A 16,596-nucleotide genomic window follows, 5' to 3' on the forward strand; every position below is an offset into this window, starting at 1 on the left:
CCTCTGGAAATCTTCAATAATTGTTGTTGATTGCAGATGTGTCTAGTAGTTCCCATTGATTTATCTTGGAAAGCGGGGAGAATGGCGCTAGGCTAACCGCACCGTGACGTCACTGCTGGAAGATGGCAGGAGCGAGGGGTTACTATATTTGGGTGAAAATGGCCGCTCCCAGACTCGGACAATTATAATTTTTTATTTTTTTACTGATTAATGCTAAATTCATTAAATCACTGCAAACTTATTAGTTTTAGGTATAAATAATGATCCATTGATTATTCGTTGCTGACCAGATTTTTTCTTTAATGATGAAAACAAATGCTGTGGTTATTATTGTTGCTGTAGTTTTAATCTCTATAAATAAAGACTAAATTCTGACAAACCATAGAGAAAGAACAGTGAATGAGGCCCTCTAGTGGTTGTGGTGCAGTATTGTATTGTCTTTTGTCTGCAGGTTCTTGTACAGAGTTCTGGTGTTTCCTGTCACTGTGGGCTGCAGAGCACAGTAGTACACAGCAGAGTCTGACAGACGGAGATCCTGGATCGTCAGATTAAATGTATTCTTGTTACTGCCGATGTTAGCGTTGAATCTGTCTTTGAAATCCGGAGCTTTTTCTCCTCCTGAAGAGAATCCTATCAGAATGTACTTTGGGTAGCTGTTTTTTTCTTGTTTATACCAGAACAATCTATAACCTGTATACCTCGTCGTATAATTACACCCCAGAGTCACAGATTCTCCTTGAGCAGCAACAACATGTCCTTCTGTCTGCTTCACTGAGTCTCCTTTACACTCTGAGGAAGAACAGAACATGCAGAGGAAGAGATGAATCAATAAAGATGATTGATTAAAGGAGAACAATCAGCAGCTTTAAAGACTTCTATTCCATGTAGAATAGATGTCATTTTCTCTGATCATTGTCACTTTGAACCATATCAGGTGTTTCTACAAGGTAACAAATGGCAGCAGAAATGATCTGCTCTGATTTTCTGTAGAATGAACATTAAAGCTCTTCATGTAGAGCTCAGTAATGTGTTCAAGTGTTTGAAGAGGAAACATGTTGAGCTTTCTATCTTACCAAAGAAAAGAGCAGCTAGAATAATCCACAGCCAATGTTCCATCTGTCCAACAAGGTTTAAATCAGCAGGAGAAACTAGCTGATGTTCAACATTCAGTCTGACTATTGTTCTCTTCACAGCAACACTTATTATTGACACAATGCTGGAACACAGAGCACAAGGAGAGCTCCGCCTACTGCAGGGGTGGGTAATTTCAGTTCCTGAAACTTGTAGATGTGCCTTTGGTTCAACACAACCGTATCAAGTAATTAAATAATTGAGATGACTCTGGAGGAACTTAATTAATACTGCGGAAATAAAAGACAAACCTGAATCAGATGTGCTGGACGAAGGGTGAATCTAAAAGTTGTAGGATGCTTTAAGATGTTTATTTCCCTCCTTGGTATGGGTGACAAATATCTTTTATAATCAGATATTATTCAGACAGTCATATATTCCTTATGAACACAGTGTGGTCTAGAATTTAACGTTAAGTTTAATAATGCTTAAAGTTACATGTTTGAGAAAACAAATTTAGATCATAAAAAAACGTGATTTCCTGATTTTTATTCAGATAAAAATGCTCTTCCAGCCCATGGTGTGTGTCACTATTTTGGCCCTCGACTTGTCCTGCCTGACACAGAGACAGATTGAGAGCAGCCCCACTGAGCTGCTACATGAGGGCCCTGGCTAAAAGGTATCGGCATAGCTAACAGGACATGCCCCAGGCTACCATGAGTTATAAAATTAACCTTCCTACAAAGTAGCCTCTTATTATTGCATGGGACTGATCCAAATCTCTTTGAGAGCTGCTGTTGGACCAACGGACTGAAGAAGGGACCAGCAGAAAACCAAACCAAAGCGAAGGCGTTCCATCCCACTGAGCCAAACAGGAACATCCATCGTTTCCCCTTTCAATCTGATGCTTAATAAGTGCTCTGCTTAGGTGAACTAGGTAGAATAGATAGTGTTGTTTGGGTTTGATTTGGAATTATATTTCTAATTTGAAATAAACTGCTAATGTTTTAAAAGTTCTAACTGATTTCTTATGCTCAGTGTGTCCGAATTCGAGGTGAGGCAGTCATTAGGTAAGTTCAAAACGTTTATTATAACAAAACAGACAGAACAGAAGCGCAGAGCTGTGGAACTGCTGGCTGCAGCAGCTGCAGGAGGGGGACGGTACACCGCCTAATCACTGATTCTCTGGAGGGAGAAACACAGGTAAGTGACCACAGTCATCTGACAGATGAGTATCAAAGTGAGTCACTTGCCTGGTTTAACCGTTCAGTCCATCCTCTCAATTATAGGCAGGATCAGCCGATGCACTGCAAAGAGATGAGGCCCTGAGCCACTCAGAGTGTCCCAGATGGAGCAACCACAGGCAGCGAGCAGGAATCCGATCCAGGACAGGTATTCATATCAGAGAGGAACAGTTCTGAAATCCAGGAGTCCATGCCGGTCCCCCCGTTCTTTCCCTCCCTGGTGCCTGGGCTCGCCGGTGCTCGGTGTTTGGGGGTGGATGTCTGGACGGATACTGGCTTATTCCTGGCGGTTGCTCTGCGGGGCCTGGCCTGGCTCTTCACAACCACTATTGAGCATTTTCCCCTGGATAAACTTTACATACACAAGTGCACTCTCACAACAACTACAGGTGCTTGGTTCCAGGTACTCAGAGATTCACTTCCATATAGAAAGCCCATATTCTGTTGTTCAGGTACCACAGTATCCATGTCAGATTAAATAATACTACTTATACTTCAGCAATAGTATCACTATGGTGATAGCCATACTGTGGCACTTGAGAAAGTAAAATCTGTTGGTCTCCTTTTGGCATCAAGACAATTATTCTTATTGCCACAGGACCATGGCACGATCAGAAGACAGGACAAACACAAAAAACCCTGTCAATCCACTGGCCACCAGGAACCAGGACACAAACCTTGGAACTAACTAAAACTAACGAAACAGACAGGTGTAAGAGAAACATTGATCTAGCCTTGATAGCTGTGCCAAGCCAATTATAAAGGAACAGACACAGGTGAATGAGATGAGTGAGAATCAGAGACTGGGCAGAGCTAGGTAGATGAGTGAAATGAACAGTTAAGGTCAGCTATCAAGGCAGATCTAAACACTGAAGGGTCTGAACGAGCTGCATGTCTCTGAAGACATTGCTACAGTGGACTGGCTCCACTGCAACAGAACCAGGCTTGGTGTGAATACCTTTCTACTGATGCTGACTGGAGGTTCAAGAAGACAGAAATGGGCACACCAGAGGAACAAAAAAGCACTGATCTTCTAATACTTTCTGTTTTTTCATGTAAAAAAAAAAGGTACCATTTAACTAGCTCTAAGCCAGTTCTTATGTCAAAAGGAATAAAACAGTGCACCTACACCTGGTCACAGAAAAATTGAGCCCATATCTATGTTCAAGACAGAAACAGCAAAAAAAAAAGATCACACTCTATCATCTATAAAGGAAACAGAGCATCAGGCCCGATGTACGTAGCAACTATGGCAAGAAAAAGCTGAGAGAATATAAAGTTAGAAGTTCAACTAAAAGCAGCCCATGCCTCTAGCCTCCTCTAGTGGATGTTGTGGAGTATTGCAGGTTCTTGTACAGAGTTCTGGTGTTTCCTGTCACTGTGGGCTTCACAGCACAGTAGTGCACAGCAGAGTCTTTCACTGCAGCAGAGGAGATGGTCATGCTCATTTTGTCTTCACTTGCTTCATATTTCATTCTGCCCAGCTGTTCTGCTTCACCAAAGGGTGTGTGAGACTTCAGGAACTCTGGAGGTTTTCCAGGATATTGTCGATACCAGTATAAATAATTAGTGGAACCTTTGCTGAAAGTGCAGGACACAGTTACTGAGCTGCCCTCTAAAGTGAACTCCTCAGTCTTCAGTGCAGTGAGCTGTTGACAGTTTATATCTGAAAGGAAAAAAAGCCTCAAATAACTCAAGGATACAAAACAATATATATATTTTTCTCTCTAGGATTACAACAAACCTGTTCCAAAGAGCAGGACCAGCTGAATAAATCCAAATTGTTGCACCAACAACATATTGAAAAGAGGTAAGATTATGTTGAACTGTGTTGAATGTGGAAGTTTGTGTCTCTTCTACAGTTCAGTAACAGCTCAGCTCCTCCCTGAAGCTCTCAGCTCCTCTTCCTCTCAGCTCCTCTTCCTCTCAGCTCCTCTTCCTCTCAGCTTTTGTTGTTGGCAGCTACAAGTTGTTTTTTTTTATTCAATGGTCCTGTAGTCCTGATTGAAACCTCTTTTGATGTGTGGTCTTCTCCAGGGATATGTCCTTGGTAAATTGCTGCTTTTACAATACATAAAAGCTGTCTTTGTGCATTTTGAATTCTTTACACTCATATTTGGACAACATTCTAAATTTATGATATATACTGTATGAGTTAAACATTAGAGATAACTCTGTTATATTTTCTATGAATCTGCTTTAATGCAATAGTGTCATGGTCCACTTTAACATGAATTTCAGAATGCTTTTGAATACAGATAAAACACAGGTCATTGTCTTTGAAAAAGAAGACCCTCAAGTCAGTCCCTCCATCTGGGTGGAATTAAATTGATCTTGACCAGAATTCTGATGAAAAATAAAAAGAGAGATCATATTCCTCCTACTTTCTGCATGGGGTTTGCATGTTCTCCCTGAGCATCCATGGGTTCTCTCCGGGTACTCTGGTTTCCTCCCACAGTCCAAAAACATGACTGTTAGATTTATTGGCTTCTATAAATTTCTCCTTAGGTGTGAGTGTTTGTGAATGGTTGTTTGTCTCTGTGTTGCCCTGCGATGGACTGGAGACCTGTCCAGGGTGAACCCCGCCTCTTGCCCATAGACTGGTAGACATAGGCACCAGCATCCCTCGCGACCCCAGCAGGGATTAAGCGTGCCAGAAAATGGATGGATGGATGTTTCTCCTATTAGATTCTCTTCACTGGCTTCCTATTAAGTCCCAAATAGAATATAAAATGATTATCTTCCTAACAGACCACTTTGTTCTGAAGATTTATTAGTGGTTCCTAGAATTTCTAAAAGTAGAAATCATGGCTCATTGGTGACCTAATGTTCACACTTTATCTCCATTGTTGCTGGATGGATGCTCTTAGAGGGATTGTTGAAGAGTAAATTACAAAATGGAAGCAAAAATCATCCAGGAGGAGCTTGTCCTGCAAGCCAATGACTCGATGCAGTCAAGTGGATCTCCTTGATCCATAATCAAATTTGTTATAAAACCAGATATGTAAGAATAGATCTGAGTCGAGATCATTGAATGAATGGAAATTGGTATAAAAGATGATGTCAGGGGACAGAGGAGATTTCTATACATTTAATCAAATCATATATCAAATGATAAAATGTAAAGGCAAGAAATAAACAATGAAAATATAATATAAAAATATAAAATATAAACAAAGTCATAGTAGCACAATTCCTGAATAGTTTAAAGAGCTATATACTAAAAATAAAACCACAATATAAACTAAAAGAAAATGTCGAACAGCTAGAAGTAAAAGGCTTGTCTGAACCGATTTGTTTTTAGCTGTTATTTAAAGACTCCTGTGTCAGTAATGTATTGTATCTGGTAAGGTGTAAAGCAGTAAGGCAAAAGAAACACAGCAGTTAAATTAAAAAATCTGGGCTTTAGTGATTCAAAACTGCACAAAATCCAAACAATTAAAAAATAAGCTAGCACATAAAAGAGGATCAAATGACTTTGACGTGATAAAGACCAAACCTTCCAACGTCATGCCTCTTTAAAAAACAGCACCACCATCTCTTTGGCCCAAGGCTTTGGCCTGTAATGGAGAGAAAAACATCTCCTGAAGCTCTGTCCATTGAAGCACCTATGTTTCACGGACAAATCCAAAATACTTCCTGCCTGCATTTCAGAATATTCTGAATGCAGTGTCGCCATTGTGATTTTTTCTGCTGTGAAACACTGAGTTTTTCCTCTTTGGTCGACCAAACTCTTCAGCTGCAGCCTCTGAGACAGGGTCAACTTCCTACTGCAAGGACCTGCTACTATAGAGCTGACATCAGCTACTGCTTTCACCTTCAGTCATCAATGTTCCTTTGTTCTTGCTTCAGACAGATTCAAGTTTCTCTTAGAGCTGCCTGTTGGACTGGGGACTGACCCCTGGGCCGGACCGTATTGGATCAAATCCGGGTCGCTCCCCTCATCAACAGAATCAACAGATAGTAAAAAAATTTTCTCTTTATCTGACATTCTTTAAGGTGCTCCTTTGGCGAGAGGTAGAATAGATAGTTTTGTATGCATTTTGTGTTGTTTTTTTATTGGAAGCTGTTGATCTTGAAAGTTGGTGGTTTTATATCAAAAAGGTCCAGAACCGAATGCTGATTTCATGTAGTGTGTGTGTGAATGAGCATATGATGGCTGTTGGTTTTCTCTTTCCCTCTTTGCCCTTAAAGATAATGCGATAAGGTTGAGCGGTGTGCAATGTTGGCTTCTGGCTCTCTCATTTGGCTAGCATCATTAGCTACAGGCCACATCATCCTGATGACATGTGCATAGAGTTTTATGATCCATTGTCAGCTACCTCATTTTGATCACATGGTATAGAGGTAGCCATTTTGTGAATTTTACGACCCATCGTTCTCCCTAAAGCTGGGCATACAATGTTTGATTTTTTGCCCTTTTGTGCGATAATTTTTCAATAGGCCGACTTTCAGCCTGATTGTGCATCATGTAGTGCACAGGGGGTAACAAGGGCGATTAGCCTCTCACGATCACCTCCCCATCAGGAATCATAAGGTCGGAGAAAATCAAACATGTTTAAAATTCAGTCGGCCATCATGAGGTCGCATCAGAGTGTCGGCATCAATGTGTGAGAACATGTATCGTGAGCTGTGAACTTTTAAACCCTATGGTTTCGTCGTACCGTTTGAGCTGTAGCTGCGTGCAACAGTGTATGTCTGGCTTAACATTGCTGGCTAGACTACGGTACCTCATTTTAGGATCCTTTGTCCAGGCCTCTCCACGTAGCTGGGTCTCATCATGTTATCTGAGCTAACTCTTTGTTCTACCATGCTGCTACTTTTAAATGCCTGGTTTTGATTGGTTTTGATTGCATTTAAAATATCTTCACCAGTTTTGTTCACATATACCTGCTGCTATTTTAAAAGGTTACCTCCAAATGCATTAATGCACCCAAACTTAAAACTTGGACATTCCTCGGAGACTCTTTGAATAGACTCTTAAACTTTCCCCCCTTTTTATTAGCTTTCCATTTTACTTTTGTTTATTCTCAATAGTGTGTAGTGTTTCCATAGATATTAGATACACTGTAGAGATTATTAGGAAATAGACATTGATATTTTAACCTGTAGTAGTTTGTTGTTATTTGTAGGGTGAAAATGTATCACTCAGGACCAGATTCACCCTCCTTTGGTTAAAACAGAGACAATACACTTGGTGATTAGTAACTTTACTGATAGCCATAGACTAAATTACTATATTGGCGGCAGACGCTGGATTTTAACAGCCTGTCCCGAGGTCCAACCTGGGGTGAAAGACTAAAGAAACTTGGTTAGTATAGATTTTAGTTATAATTACTGCTGGTAATCCTGTTTAGAAACACTTTTTGTTATTGTGAGTGAAATGGTCCATCTGATCTGAGAGTGATCAATACTCTATGTATTCAGACAAAGGGAAAACAATCAGATGTATATGAGAGCTAAAAGCCTTGAAGAACTCAATCCCTGCCATTTGATCTAAATGGGGAAAAAAACAATTAGATGTCTTCATCTCTGTCCCTCCTCCTCCTCAGGCACAGCATGTTAGGCAATTGCTGGAATTATTTGGCCATTGTTGGAATTATTCACAACACTTTAAACTTGTGAGGTAAGTGTGGCTAAAAATAACATGTTAAAAGTTGTAGGAGTAGTATTGCTAAATCTAGAATGTCATGTTAAAAGCAAGAATGATATACTTCATTTACAGTACAGGTGAATGAGCCATCAGATTGAGTTGGAGTCCAAAATGTACTGAAAGAAATGGAGTCGTCTCAGTGCTGTGAGATTGTTGGGTTCAAAAATGTAGGTTTGTAAAAGAAGAACTGAAATACACAGTAAGGGATTTTCATACAGCTCCTGCAGAAGGAGAGACAGTTGAACCCCAGACTCAAACACACTGTCTCCCACCAGACCTCCTCTGCAGAGCGTTTTATTAACATAACATGACACATGGTTACAAACAGAGTATTGTTCTGACAGGACAGTTGATCAGGTCATAAGACAGGACGCTCCACGACTGAATCACAAGGCAGGGTGGTCTCTTGACTGAATCATGGGACAGAGTGAAGCATCTCATTTCTACAATGTTTCATATAAACACACATTCATTTTATAATCATCATTGAATAAAGCTAACAGAGATACACATTTGAGTTTGAGGGGAAGGAAGTTGCTTGTTGAATGTGTGCGTGTGTGTGTGTGTGTGTGTGTGTGTGTGTGTGTGTGTGTGTGTGTGTGTGTGTGTGTGTGTGTGTGTGTGTTGGTTACTTAATATATTCATAATCTATTGGATAAAATTTAACAGAAAACACATATTGTGTTTTTTTTTTGTTCTGTTAGTTTTTTGTAAAGTTCCTTGAGATGACTGTTATTTGGAATCAGTGATATAGATAAAATGACTGGAATTCAAATGATTCCTTCAGGTATTTAGCTCTTTATTTTGTCTATTGTTGTTCTAATCAGGATGTTCATCTGGGATGTTTTACTCTCATCAGCCTTCTTAAACATTTCCTGTTTAAATATTTCCATATTCTATTAGACCATTACAAACAATCGCATATCTTTATAAACAGCTTCCACAGCTGTTTTGTATTAATACACTAAATAAACACCCTTGTTTGAATTATTACGGTCAATTTTTGTCTGAAAGAGTTCAATGAAGGACTGAACAACAACCTTAATGTTTCAACATCATATTTACATAAACAATCATACTAAGTCTCAGCCATTGGTAGAGGCATAAGGCTTTTCACTGCCCTCTTGTGGATTTAGTTAAGTATTTCAAGTTCTTGTACAGAGTTCTGGTGTTTCCTGTCACTGTGGGCCTCACAGCACAGTAGTACACAGCAGAGTCTGCCATTGCAGCAGAGGAGATGGTCATATTCATTTCTTCCTTGTTTCCTTCAAATTTCAGTCTGCCCAGATATTCTGCATCACCAAATGGTGAATGAGACTTCAGGAACTCTGGAGGGTTTCCAGGATATTGTCGATACCAGAACAAAACATCTACAGAACCTTTGGTGTAACTGCAGGACAGAGTAACAGAGCCGCCCTCTAAAGTGAACTCTTCCGTCTTTGCTGCAGTGAGTTGCTGACAGTTTACACCTGAAGGAGGAAAAATAAATAAATAAAGAACATCAGGGATCGAATAGTTCTCTGAAAGACTCCAACTAACCTGTTCCTATAAGCAGAACCAGCAGAGTAAATCCAGATGTGAGCAACGACAGCATGATGATCAGAGTTAATGTTTGAACTGTGTTGAATGTGGAAGTTTGTGTCTCTTCTATAGTTCAGTAACAGCTCAGCTCCTCCCTGAAGCTCTCAGCTCCTCTTCCTCCTGCTGAACAGACTCACAGCTTCTTCTGCTTAGATCTAAAAAAATAAAAGGGAGGAAATAAATGTATGTTCTTCACAGATATATAAAGAAATAAATGAATGGCGCTGGACCGGAATAATATATTCTGTATGATAGTCCTAGAGATTGCTTTGTAGTTTTCCATCATTGCACTTCTGCCATGTAATAAATTTTAGAAATCAGAACATTCAAAATGTTTAAATTAAAATATCTGAGAATAGGAATAAATCTGCGTAGTAAGAGCAAACTCTGGGCAACTACTACATGATCTTTGCACTGAAAAAAGAAAAAAATAAGTAAAAAAAAAATCCTAAATTAAGTGTATTTACCCTTAATTGGAGTAGGTGAGATGATTTGCCAATATAATGAGTATTTTTACTATTGACTACTATTGATAACTATTGATTTCACAAAAAAATATATTTAGATAAAATGCACTTGAAATAAGACTATGCAATTGTGTTTTCTTATTTTAAATGTAAATTGTCTTGTTCCATTGGCAAAATGTCTCTTTCACCTTCTAAATTCAAGAACAAATGTGCTTATTTTAAGAAAAAATAACTCTAATTTTTTAATTTTTTTCCAGTGTGAAAACCAGGAAAGTTTTTTTCTCAGGAAGTGCAACAGTGATGCCTCTGTAATCACTCCCTGTTTTATTTCATACAGAAGGAAACAACTAAAACCATCAGGACAGACTTGGTAAGGTTTATTTTATCACTTGCTCTGTTGGTTGTTGTATTTGCATCCCAAAAACATTGTAGTGGAAAAAGTCACACGTCGTTATCAATTGGTCCTATTTTCTCTCTGTTCGTATCAGTGCGCGCCGTCATTCAGACAGCGAGCCCAACAACAGCCATGTCTCCCCTCCGCCCAGCTAGGCGGAGGGAGACATGGCTGTTGTCAGTTCATCCAAGAAGAGCACTTATTAAGCATCAGATGGAAAGGAGGAGGGAAAGATGATGTTAGTGTTTTGGTTCGGTGGAGTGAAGGTCCCATCTCTGTCATACACAGGCGAGAGCGTATCGGGAGATGGAGACCAACAAGACCTCCCTCATCCTTGGCCCTATCTCAAATAATTTTTCAAAATAGTCAAAAAACTGAGCTTTCAATTCATATAGTGTTATCTGACTGTTTATTTTAAAGGTTACTTTATACTTTTAAACTTTAAGTAGTATTTGGAGCTCATACTTTTTCACTTTTTCACTTTCACTTTTTCACTTTAACTTAAGTAAAGAGGTCAAGTTTATACTTGGACTTTTACCAGAGTGTTTTTAAACTGCAGTATCTATACTTCTACTTAAGAAACAAATGTGTGTACAGTTGACACCACTGGCATCACCAAAATTAGTGCTTTGGGGCTCCTGGAAATTTCCCCCTTGCTGAAGTGATATAGGTGATGTAGCTAGTGGTCAGTCAGGCAGTGAGGTAGACATTATGGCGGCGACAACAATTGAACTTGAAGAGTAGCTTTCACACAATTCAGTGAGATCTTTACTGAGTTACCCAGAAGCTCGATGGTGGAAAAAATCCATGTAAAGGAGCTGGGACCTTTACATTTAACGCAGCGAACCGAGCAAATAACTAAATCCTAGAACCGGAATTTTAGCAGGAGTTGGTTCTAGCGTAAGTCGTGGCTGGCAGCCTGTGGGACACCTAATGCTCCTTTTTGTTTTCCTGACATTCTTTTTAAAAGTGAGGAGAGTGATTTGACATGGACACAGTCTGGATAGACAGACTTCAAACACCTCTCTGACAGCCAGGACTGATTTAAAACACTTTGAAGAAAAGGCAAAGAAGAATGAACAATCTGGGTTCACATGGAAAATAACAGAATATAGTGTAATTTTTCTAGATGTTTGTTAATTTGCAACCAAAAAAAACTCTTAAACACATTCTCAGAAAATAAATAGTTTTTGATATATTAAAAAATATAAAGCTGACAAATAGCTTCTCAATTATTAAACTGGCATATTGTATTTTTAGGTTGGTGACTTCACAGCCTCAGAAGGGCAACATTTATGGACAATAAGTGAACCTGGACATGAAATTATGTTTTGTTTTTATAAAGTTTTTTTTAATGTTTTTTGTTGTTGGCATACATATAAATATAGTGGTGTGACAACTTAGTGTAGGTTTGATTGGTTTTTGGTAAACGTCTATTTTGAATTTATAGCCCCGCCCTGAAGAGAACTCCACTAGCCGTCACTGGTGCTTTTTAAACATAAACTCAATACTTATATTTGAAATAATGCAGAGGTCAGACATGAGATCATTATCTGTTGATTTTGCATATTGTGCCTTTTATTGTGTGTTTTATTGTATATTTTGTTTTATTGTAAAGAACCATCTAGAGATTCACATCGAGAATTAGCATTTGCTAAAATGTAGTTTGCAATATAAGCTTATGAAACATACTTGTCATTATTGAAATAAATCTAAATTAAATAAATTAGATTAAATAAAACTCAGATTGTTTTTTGCATTTCCAGCAGGGTACCCTCTGGGGTGGCGAGGACTTTGTTAAGGCTAGCAATTGCCCACCCTATTTACCGTCTGACTCCTCCATGGCGGTCAGCAAATGCAGCAGTCTTATTTTTCCTGATGCGTGAAATTAGACAGACATGCATTAAAACATGCTAAATGTGGGACATCTAGTCACCCTAATATGGGTGCATGACTGATGAGTAAAGCTGCAAATGTGAGGCAGGAAACGGAAATGTGAGCATGCTTAGTGTGAGGGATTGCTGAAGAGTCAATAAGTCGATACAATCAGCTGGTTTTCCTTAGATAGAAAACATTGAATCAATCTTACTGGATGATCTTGTTGAATTGTCTCTTCTGTTGTGATGTGATGATATGTAAATTGAATCCAATTTAATTGAAAATGACATGTTTCTATGTGACTATAAAGTTAAATGGCTGCCCTCATTGTTGGGATCCTGAGGCTTGCCCACCAGAGGGCGCCGAGGATCCCTTCCTAGGGGTTTGTGTTACTGTTTGGATCTGGGGTTCTGTCTATCTTTTCTCCACCAGAGGGCGTATTGGATCTCCTGAAGCTGGAGCTGACTTCACCAGCTGTTCTTCATCTGCTCATCAGGAGACCAGTATTTAAGTGGGCTGAGGACCACACTCCGGCGCCAGAGTGTTAGTCAGTAAACCCTGAGCCAACCTGCCTGTCTAGTCTCCTGACTACGAAACCTGAACCTGATCCATTTTGTTTTCTCTGCTTCCCAGGTTGAACCTGCCTGAAATTAGAAATGCCCTGAAGAGTTTCTCTGTTGGAAATCGGTCTGTCTGATCTCAGTAGAACCCTGGAGAACAAAACCTGTCGAGGATCTGCCAGCCTGCCCCCAGAAGAATCTGGAAGGGAAACTGAAGCTGAAACCAGGTGATCTACAAGCTCTAACCAAACTCAGCCTCCACCAAGCACTCAGCCTGCCATCAGCCTCTGGACCCCCTGGTTTTCCCCCTTTGCCACTCAGCTCAAAACTCCAGTACTGTGAACCCTGTCGAGACCAGTCCCGAACCTGAAAACCCTGGATCTGTTTATTCTCTGGACTGTGTTCAACAATAAACCTTTGAACTTTTTCCCTGCCTCTGGTTATGTTCTGCATATGGGCTAGGAACCAAAACTCATTATGACACTCATAAAATGACTTTGTGAGTATGAAAGGACACCTATATGCTGTATTGTGGCTTGCAACCGGATCTTTTTGGATACTGAGTGTTGGGTCGGGCGCTCGTTTGTTGCCCTATTTGTGAGTATTTGATTTGATACGCTGACATCCAGAATGCTTTTTGTTTGGTTTATTAGCACCAGCACAAGTTATGGCTGCACAGCAGGGATGAATATAGCAAACGGTTTGAGATCAGTTGATTAAGATGTTGAAAGTGAATGAATACTGAAAAACAGAATGAAATGAAGCGTAGTGAATTAAAACGGTCAAGCTAAATGATGGCAGCCCCACCCACCCATCAATGAGACAGGTGAATGCACACCTATACACTTAGTTCTGTGGTCCACACCCCCTCATTTGGAGTCTCCACCTCCACAACACGCATTCATAACCACCCTCACCATGCACCACATTTCCATTTATGTCTTCTACATGTGGTCTGACATCCCTCTCATGACATAATTGTGTTTTTTTAACCCCTAATGTGTCTAACAGACCTAATTACGGATTTGTTTTACTATTATGGTTTGCACAGAACTCTCTTTACTGAATGAAGAAAGGAAATAGTGTGATTGGCTTTAAGGAGGGAAGAGACAGAGGACACTAAGTTTATAGAGAAAAACCTGATCCTGACCAGGTTAGTTCCAGGGACAATGTCACTACGGTAACAGAAACAGAGGCTGAGGAAACTTACTGACAAGAAAAACTTGGAGTTTCAATAAATTTTATGCTCAACAAACTTCAAGATTTCATCAAACTTGCTTCCTAAAACAGACCTCTGAGCTGGACCCTGGGCTATGAGAGTTTTTAAGGAATAATATGTTGATCCAGATTCCTATAAACTACAGCATTTCTGTCTAAAGCATGATAGATATTGTCTCTCTGAATCAGACCAGAACTTCCAAAATACTTTTTTCCCAATATCTATGACAATATCTGTTTGAATTTGCAATCTCACTCTAATTAGGAAGGGGGACAGAGTAAAAAAAGGGATGAGCAACATGGAAATAAATATACTGATAATGGAAAATTACTCTGTCTGTGTGGAGCCTCCATCATCCCTCCTTTATGATCCAAACCTTCTCATCATAAAGAGTTCAATGATGCAGCAAACACTCTGATGTCTGCTTTATTCTCAGCTGCACAAACAATCAGACTGAATCCTAACAAACCATAGAGGAGGAACAGTGTGTGAGGCCCTCTAGTGGATGGTGTGGAGTATTGCAGGTTCTTGTACAGAGTTCTGGTGTTTCCTGTCACTGTGGGCCTCACAGCACAGTAGTACACAGCAGAGTCTGTCTCTGCAGCAGAGGAGATCAGCAGGCTTATATCAGCTCCCTTCACCTGGATCTTCAGTCCAAGGATTCGCTCATTTTGTATTTTTCCTGATCCTAAATGATAGATCAGAAACTCTGGAGGTTTTCCTGGATACTGTCGATACCAATAAAACTCATCACTTGCCCTTGGTTCATTAGACGATCTGTAGGCCAGAGTAACAGAGCTGCCCTCTATGGTGAAGGTTTCATCAGCCAGTGGAGTGAGATCTTGAGAACAGACACCTAAAGGAGGAGAAATTAGTTACTGACTTCAATCTAAAACTATCCTGTGAATTACATGCATACAAATTAAAAGAAAATAGGATTTCTGACTTGAAATAATTTTCTGACCTGTTAGAAGTGAGGCAATGAGCAGCAAAAGCCTGAAATGTTCCATGAGAGCAGAGTTACTGATTGTGTGTTGAACTGTGTTGAATGTGGAAGTTTGTCTCTTATAGTTCAGAAAGAGCTCAGCTCCTCCCTGAAACTGCCTGCCTCCTCCTCCTCTTCTTCTTCTCTGGTAAATCAAAAATGAAAAGAAAAAAAAAACTATATTTCAGTTAACATTAACTATACATAAAAAACATGATAATTAATTAAATGGATATACTCTGAAAATACAGCTAATATATATTTTAACTGAATCCCTGTCAAAGCAGAAGCTATCGCTCCCTGAAGGTCTGTCTATTCACAATCTGGGACTTTGATCCCCAAAGTAAATACTGGCTTTACTTTTATTCGAACAGAGTGCTTTAAACCAAAGACTGTAGAACCATCAGATGATTTTTTTTTCTTACCACTCTCTGTAACACACACTCTAGAAAATGTTTTTGTGGGCTGAAATTTTAAAATTTGTCAGATCAAATACCATTAGGCATTCTAAATTACCAATGTTGCCCATTTTTTATTAAAACATTTAATTTTAGGCTTATCCAAGTCTACTTATTAACAGACCAATATTACTTAATTGGACCTCCAATAGTATAACAAAGTTTGATCAACTTAAAATTATTTTAGATTCTCTGGTAAAATTCATTTAATCAATTTTATTAGTGCACTTCTCTAACTTCTTAGAGAAGTGCACTAATGATGTTGGCTTTAATATCCCCCAAAAAAAAATAAATGCCAAAAATTATTACTCAAATTACTAAAGTATTTTCTATAATTACATAAAAACACAGATAGCCAAAGCCAACTTTTCACAACTCATTTGAAAGCTTTAATCAAACCGCTTCTAAATAAATTCCTACAACGTCGCACAACTTCAAAAAAACAAATAGTCCAGACCTTATTTTCATCATAAATAAGAAGGTCAAAACAACAATATACTAGTACTATTCCTTAACAAACGGATAACCTCATTAAGATAAGAAAATGTTGACTATTATTTCCATGAACCAGGGGCAGATAGTAAAGCAGAAGCTGAAACATACCAAACGTGGAAAGTTACACAACAGAGAGCTTGGGCAGGATTCAATCCCCAGACTCCCAATTGAAAGTAAGGCATGCAGACCAATCAACCATAGGGATATAACTTTGGCCAGGTCGCAAATGTCAATGGGGGGGGGGGGGGTTGGGGGGGTTGGGGGGGTTGGATTTGATCTGTTCCTGCTCCCGCTGGTTGGAACCTTTATTCCACTCTGGATTCTTGTGAGTGTAGTCTTTGTTCACTTTAACTTTATAAAAATAAATAAATAAACAAACAGTTTTGAAAACCTCGGTATTCATTCTTTTCCTGCTTTTTGTGTCAACGTTCACGGTTGCTAAGCAACAGAGCATAAGCCGGTAAAACACGCCGAAAGGTAGACCTGTTTGAATTTACAGCCAAAACTCTTCCGGTCTCCTTATTTTCAAGGACTTGGAAGGATCCAGTCTAGGTAGACCGCGTCCTTGGAGGATGCAGCCCAGGTTTTCGA

The 16,596-nt window shown here is 39.4% G+C and overlaps 3 gene segments (V, D, J or C); all 3 read right to left on the reverse strand.

The window, feature by feature from the left end:
* Nucleotides 1–3,625: 3,625 nt before the first annotated feature.
* LOC119798169 lies at nucleotides 3,626–5,827 on the reverse strand. The segment is given in 2 exon segments: nucleotides 3,626–3,981; nucleotides 5,815–5,827. Coding segments are annotated over 2 exon segments (369 nt in total).
* Nucleotides 5,828–8,751: 2,924 nt separating this feature from the next.
* On the reverse strand, nucleotides 8,752–9,699 carry LOC119798174. The segment is given in 2 exon segments: nucleotides 8,752–9,437; nucleotides 9,508–9,699. Coding segments are annotated over 2 exon segments (411 nt in total).
* Nucleotides 9,700–14,387: 4,688 nt separating this feature from the next.
* On the reverse strand, nucleotides 14,388–15,123 carry LOC119798172. The segment is given in 2 exon segments: nucleotides 14,388–14,923; nucleotides 15,032–15,123. Coding segments are annotated over 2 exon segments (519 nt in total).
* Between the last annotated feature and the right edge of the window lie 1,473 nt (nucleotides 15,124–16,596).

Source organism: Cyprinodon tularosa, unplaced genomic scaffold, assembly GCF_016077235.1.
Source record: "Cyprinodon tularosa strain WSP-4 unplaced genomic scaffold, ASM1607723v1 ctg612, whole genome shotgun sequence".
Classification (NCBI taxonomy): Eukaryota; Metazoa; Chordata; class Actinopteri; order Cyprinodontiformes; family Cyprinodontidae; genus Cyprinodon; species Cyprinodon tularosa.